Source organism: Chionomys nivalis, chromosome 6, assembly GCF_950005125.1.
Source record: "Chionomys nivalis chromosome 6, mChiNiv1.1, whole genome shotgun sequence".
Lineage (NCBI taxonomy): Eukaryota > Metazoa > Chordata > Mammalia > Rodentia > Cricetidae > Chionomys > Chionomys nivalis.
Window position 1 is genome coordinate 37,242,375 of NC_080091.1, and position 7,154 is coordinate 37,249,528.

Sequence of the window (7,154 nt, forward strand, 5' to 3'; positions counted from 1 at the left end):
CCAGCCAGAATCTCTAATCTCTAAGACTGCCTCTCATAGACACTGGACTCACCTGTCCCAGCTAAGGCACCAGCAGGAAGAAAATCAAGATACTCCATGAAATCAGACTAACCCCTGGCTGACATCCTCCTCCCCTTGATCAGTTTACACTAGGCCGAAAGCCCCAAGTCCCCTGTCCCAGCTGCCATGCTACCTTAAGGTAAGGATTTCTCTGTTCTCAGTCTCATTCCTAGCTCCTTGGAGAGAAGCCTGGCTCTCCTTGTAGCTTTTCATACCATCCAATTTATTTACCAGGCAGCAACTATAAAGCTCAGTGTTACTCACCCTCCCGCCTCCTCCAGCCAGGTCAGCCAACTCTCTGTCCTGCTAGAGAGAGACAAAGAACCCCTTGATGTGCCCTGGGCATTCCAGCCAAGCTATGCACCTTGGGGATATGACAAAGGCAAATCAGCAGCAGTCCACTGCAAAGGCTCCAGAATAGGCCGTTAAGAGGCCTTTCCACCTCTGTCACTCTCAGGGTTAGCCACAGTCCAAGCTCTAATGACTTGCCAGTCTCTTTCTCCCTCTTCCAAGTCCCACCATAGATCCTTTGGCCTATCTTGAATTCTCATGACAATTTCATCACCTGTGATCCAGCTCCTCTTTCTGTCATCTTCAACAACCTCTGAAACACAGGAGGACTCAGGCTGGCATTCAAGGCTAACTTAACTGTCTGTCTAACTTCTTTTCCAGCCTAACCCTGCTTCTATCTTGCCTGCCACCACTGCTCTTAGCACATTATATACTTCTCAAAGAGCTGGCTTTTGGGTGGAATGTTGCATATAAGTCCTTTCCATCCAATGAAAAGACTCTGCTTGTCCCTTCTGAGTGCTGGGATCAAAAGACACTTCTTCATAGGCTCCTGTAGGCAAAGCTGCAGCGTCCTCCTGTAGATACTAAGAGCAGCTGCACACCTCAATCACAGCCTTTATCACCAACATAGCAAAGATTTGTTTGTGGTTCTGTCTTTCAACCAGTATGAATTCCTTGAGGGCAACAAGACAGAGATGTCTTGTTCAGTTCTTCATCCAATCACAGCATCTGGCTGAGCAAGTATTCAAGAGTGTCTGGGAAATAAGCTCACTGCTAAAGTGGCTAAGCTAGCAAAATGAAGCCTTCAGCTGGCTCCCCAGGCTCCTGCATGGGCTGACTACCTCACTACCTAAGCAGAAATAAAGAGCTACTCTGTGCCAGCCTTTGCAGGGCTAGACAAGGAGTAGGGTAGTGTGGGGCAGGAGAGGTGGAGAAAGGAAGATGAAACAGAGAAACCCAAGCTGGCAGCTGCCCTAAAGTCCTGGCTAAGGGAGCTTTGAAGCAGGAGTTCTGGTTTGCCAGTGGGGCAGCCAGGCCAATTTTCTCCCTTCTAGGATTCCCCTCAAGGAACCCACCTGGAAGAAGAAAACTGGTCTGGCTGCTTCAGGATTTGTCATGTGATGAATTTGGGGCACTCTTTTCTGAGGTCTTCAGGTGCTTGTGTTTAGAATGGCCACTACCACCCCTTTAAGGGAAGTGAAGTTCACCTGATTAGGACTTTGTCTTGCCCATAGGGCAGGGCGTCACTATGACCTGAGAGGTGGGAACTACTCACCTTTAAAAGGGGAAAGAATATTACTGAGCACCTACTCTGTCCCAGGCTCTTTTCACACAGCAGTTTATTTAAACCTCACAGCAATCCCCAGACGTCAGCACTAGCATAATCTTTTCATGGGTGAGACTCTGATGTTCAGAAATGAGGCGGCAAGTTCAAGGTCACACGGACAGCCAGACTTCAGAGGTTGTGTTAGGAGAGGGCCCAGGACTACCTTCTTCCCCGCATCCCGATGTAAACAGACTAAGTGACTGAGCCTCAGTCAGGTATTGTTGTCCCCTACTCCCAGGTTCTGTTTCAGGCCAGATGCTGGGAAGACAAAACATCAAGCAGGCTCCACCGCTTATCTCTTTCCCACAGCTTAGGATTTCTAGTGAGTGGACACACAGGCACCTTCCCAGGATGGCAGCTGGTGAGCTGCCTCCTCCTTTAGCCTTTACCAAGTCAGATCTTGTCTGAGGCTCTAGAACAGTACCATTAAACGGGATTTTCCTTAGAGGCTGAGAAAAGGAAATGAGAAACAAATGAGAAGACTCATGGTCAGGAGTCAAAGAGCTGGGCAACACATGTATAGTCGTATTCTTTCAAATGGATGACCCAGGGACCACTCACTGCCAGCTCCATGCTCTCCTGGGACCTGTACTAGCTCAAGAGAAGTGGAGAGTCCAAGCTTACACACTAAAAAAGGCAGTGGAGGCAGTACAGCAGAGGCAGGCTCTGGCTTGCCAGAAGGGCCCTGGCCCCACCTCAACAAAAACTGGCATAGACCAACCTGTAAGGATGCCAATTAAGTCAGTTCTATGACTTCCAAAGTCATTAGGCTGATATAATTGGCTGGAAGTAGAGGGAACCAAGGGATTAAAGAAGACAATACTGCTGTTCCAGATGTTTCTCCCTGAGCTCAGCTCAAATCACTTGCTCCCCTAACAGGAAGCCCATGCCCACAAGATCCCAAAGAGTGTAACTCCTGACTCATCTGGCCTACATACTGAGCAGACAAGGCAGGGTGGGAAGCTCCAGCCTCAGGCTAGTGCTGACAATCACTTGGAAAAAGGAGAGGAAGGTTAAGGATTTACCTCTCCAGCTACCAGGGATTTAATTTACGCCCTTTCCCCCTCCTGACCAACTTTCAGCTGCAGAAGGACCATCAGACAGGTCACTCTTCCCCCTCAAGAGATGGAAGGATAACGTCACTCCTCCCTTCCCACCCTTCCCTGCTCAGAACACCTGGTCTTCCTGGGGTTTTACTGCCCAGCTAAGTCTTGGGCTAACCCAGAACTAATGCTGCCAGGGCCTCTGTCTGTGATTGTGCCACCCACAGGGTCATTCATGGGCTAGTTGCTTTCTTCCCTTTGGCTACTGCTCAAGAGAAGACAGGGAACAATTCAGTCCCACTAACGGTTCCCTCCAGAGCAGGCTGAATGACAAGATGGAAAAGTGCAAGAGCACAGGGAACTCTGGTTCAGGCCAGACGGAAAGGCAGGGCTAACACTTGTTTCACATTTATCTGTGCGACAGTGGCCACCTCTAAGTTCACTTCTAGTTTTATGACTTGGTACATCTATCAGTAAAGCATTTAATTAATACATACTGAGCATTTATTCCACCGCAGACCTGAGGAGAGAAAGAGGTGAACAAGGCTGGTTGGTCCAGTCCTAAACCAATTAGACTAATGACAACACACTCTTTTCCTTTCTGGCCATTCCTGTTAGCCTCCTACACTGTCAAGGGTGTAAGAAGTGCGGAGGAAGCAAGGAAAGGTGATGGCAGGCAATTCCTGTGAGTTATCTTCAGTTTTACCTGCCTGCCTGCCAGCCAACCGATTTCCTGCTGGGGATGAAGGGCCACAGTTATGGATGGTGAAGCTGATCCTGACCTTGAATTCTAACATCCTGGATCCAAATTCTAGTTCTGCTGTAATATGCTAAGTGAACTTAAGCAAGTTTTTGCTTCTCTAGCATGTTTTATCTTCTGGACACAGGCTATACTGGACAATCTCTTAAGATCCATTCCAGCTTAGCCTACAATTTTATTATATCCTTTAGGCCAAAATGCAACAGACATCAGAATGAGGAAGCCTCTGAGTTCTTTCCCATTCCCACAACCCTTGGCAACTACCAAAAGTGACCTATATTGAGACAACCTTTGACCCAGAGTGTCTGAAATGGACCTTTAATCTGGAGACAGAGTCCCCATCATCTCCACTGCAGGACATTTGTGCTAATGTTTCACTTCTCTGGGATGGCACATGGACTCCTAGCCCTCAACCACGAGACTAGGTTCAGGGCGGTCACCCTGAAACTTCCCACAACTTCCCCTCTATGGCCTTGGGCAGGGACTTACTTTTGGCTTTTTTAGAACCACAGTATAAACTAAACAAGGAAGATCCAAGCTTTCTGATACCAGAGATCTTGCTAACCGACAAGCTGCAGGGAGACAGGCAGGGAGACAGAAGTAGATAGGGGCTTTCATTCAGCCGCGGCCTCCCAGACACTGGAGATGTGGAAGGCATCTGCAGAGTCACATCCCAGGTTTGTAGTCGGAGGGTGGAGAAGATAGACATCTGGCTGCCTGGTTGGGGATGAGAGCCAAAGGGAGGTGCTCCCATTGGGCGACTCTTCCCACAAATACCAGAGGTACGCCCTCATTTTTCTCTTCATTTCTCAGACCCTTAGAAGGAGAAAGAAAGCTATTTCTTGGGCTATTACTTGTGCCAGGCAGGGTGCTGGGTGATTTCATGTATTAGATTCTCATTTTTCTCAGTAGCACTGGATTAATTTTACCCTTGAATAAATAGGTTAGGGATTCAAGATCTGCCCAAGGTCACACAGCCAACAAGTATGACCCCTAAATCTAGCCCTTCTTCACTTTATGCATCGCCCTGTACCCTGAAATCTGGTTAAATGCCCAATAAGCATGGAAGAATTCTCATGTTTTACAATTTATCAGCAAATCTAAGCTGTTGCTTCCAAGACCCCACAAATAAAACTGAATCCCTTCCTATCCCAAGACCTCCCCACCCCAGGCACCTGATCCCTGATGCCTGTACCCTAAATATACTCTACATGACGCTCACACCAAGGAAACTAGGACGGAGTCAGGGTGAAGGGTGAGAATCAGGGGTTCTCCTAGTTTTGGAGTGGACGAGGCTCAGCCTAATGTGAGCAAGTCTGGAGGGAGTGGTGGAGACAGACCCAGTGGGTGGGAGGAACTTCTCCTAGGGCAGAAGCCTGGGTTCGTAAGATTCCTCCTAAGGAGGAGGCGGCCTGGAGAATAAGAGACTCTTGGAGGGGAGGGGAGTTGTGCTAAAACGGAACTGACATTTATATGGGACAGCTTTACAGAATGGGTTTCTTAAGATAGTCAAGTACTTCTGTAAATCCCAGGAATAGCTGGGGACACCTTGGGCAGTCACACCTCATCAGAAGAGGGGAAGGACATATTCTGGAGTAAGGCTCTCCTGGTGACTCTCTAGAAACTGGGAAGCACACTCACTATGGGAGGAGGCTTGTCAGCTCTCCGTATGGCACTAGTCTCACAATACAGGCCAACTGGGATGAAAGTGGGATCTAGAGGCCATCTTCCTGAGGGGCGACCACATTAGACTCTCACGTCTCTAAAGGACTGACTTCCAGGGGTTCTGTGGGGCAGACTGCTGTATAGTCCAGCATGCTCATCTTGGAGGGATGGTGCCACTCCACTGTCTCACCTTTTCCTAATGGTCAGTGGGGTGCCTGGGTGCTCAAGGGTGGGGTGCCCCATGAGTGGGGATCCTGCTGTGTCCCTCCTTCTCCTGTCCTAGATCTGGAGTTGGGAAGAAAGTATGCATGCACACAACAGCCTGGGAGTCTGCTGGCTGGCTCCTGTGATGATGACGCTGACAGGGAGTCCTAGCGCTGAGGGGCTGTCACCCTAAAATTACTAGGAAGGGGGAGTGTCTGCTCACCTGTTGCCTGTGACAATGGACAAAGATGCCTTTTGGCAGAAGGTCTGTGTGTGAGAGAGAAACAGACACTCTTTGACCTTTCCATGATGGAAAGAAACTGCAGGTGATAAGACGGGTCTGTCTGAGAGTGAGCTGGCCAGTGTCAACGTCGTGTCTACGTATCCTGATATAAGGTTAGTGTGACCTGGGGTGGGGCCAGTCGGGAGTCCTGAAGTCGACCTAAGATTTCCTGGGATGGGGATCCTGAAGGGGTGAGACAAGGATTCTGTGGGGTAAGGGAGAGGTGGAGAACAGCTATGGGGAAAGTATGGGACAGCCATCTGTGCGCATGTCAGGGGGTGGCAAAGTCAATCAGCCTAAGGACCAGGGTGACCTAGTGTGAGTCTAGTGGTGTTGGTGGCTATCCCCCAGTCGCGAGAGCAATGTGAGTCCCTCGGAGGGAGCAGATCATTCGATCTGGGGGTTACCGACGTGGGGACCGGGAGGAAGGGGGTGGCCTGTCTGTCCGACGTGGGTAGGAAGTAGACTCCGCTTGGGGCGGGTCCGTGGGGATGGGGCAGTGGAGACACGTTGGTGGGTCAGGCCCACGCCTGCGCTGGTCCCGCGCCCGGCCCAGACCCCAGTTCTACTCACGCGCCCTCGGCGCCCTGCGAGCCCACGATGAAGCCGAACTTGTCGATGCGACGCTCGGCGAAGCCGTTGGCCTCCGAGTCGGAGCCGACCGAGCTGAGCTCGTCGGCGGTGGCGGCATCGGGGCCCTGGGCCAGGCTCTCCCGGGTCCCGGACAGGCTCCCGCCCGCTGCGGGCGCGCGCGGCCCATTCTCTCTGCTGCTCTTCGCCATCCCGGCCGCGCCCGCCACCAGAGCGCCAGCGGCCACCTCAGCCGCTCGGCCTCTGCCGACGCTGCCGACGCCCCGCCCACGCACCGCGCCCATTGGCTGCCGAAAAGTTGGGGGCGGCTCCCCAGGGAGCTCCCACCACGCGCCCAATGGGTGCCGAGGGGCCCGGGCCCCGCCCCTCTTCCAGGCTGGCGCCAACTGGACAGACGTGAGGAGGCGGGACAACCGTGACCACGGACCCTCCTTCCCTGGCTGCCAATCACACAAACTCACCTGGACGAGCTCTTCTGGCTTTTCCGGGTTGGCCCGGCGCTGGCGTGTCACCTGCGGCGGCTCTCGGGACAAAGGCCCAGTGCTTCCCCGGAGGTCCCGCCCGCCTCTACCTCCTTGGGCCCGGGTCCGCGGGTGGGGCTGCTTCACCCGTTCATTTACAATGATCAGGTTTAGGTATCTGAATCACCTTGTTGCTGTTTAGGGGCGTTTAAATTAGCTCGTGGGAGACGCTCGCTATAAGTATAATACAGAGCAGGGCGTTGGTGGTACACGCCTTTAATCCCAGCGCTCAGGAGGCAGAAGCAGGTGGATCTCTGAGTTCGAGGCCAACCTGGTCTACAAAAGTTAATTTCAGGACAGGCTCCAAAGCTACAGAGAAACCCTGTCTCGAAAAAAGAAAAGAAAAAAATAATACCGAGCCGGGCATGGTGGCGCACACCTTTAATCCCAGTACTCGGGAAGAGGCAGA

The 7,154-nt window shown here is 51.7% G+C and overlaps 1 protein-coding gene across 1 annotated transcript in view; it reads right to left on the reverse strand.

Annotated features, from left to right (window-relative positions):
• Tbc1d10a (TBC1 domain family member 10A) overlaps positions 1 to 6,457 on the reverse strand; it is a 33,235-nt gene extending 26,778 nt beyond the window's left edge. The window contains exon 1 of the mRNA XM_057771823.1: positions 6,207 to 6,457. Coding sequence (XP_057627806.1) covers positions 6,207 to 6,415 — 209 coding nt within the window. The 5' untranslated portion in view covers positions 6,416 to 6,457. The remainder of the gene's footprint in view (positions 1 to 6,206) is intronic.
• Between the last annotated feature and the right edge of the window lie 697 nt (positions 6,458 to 7,154).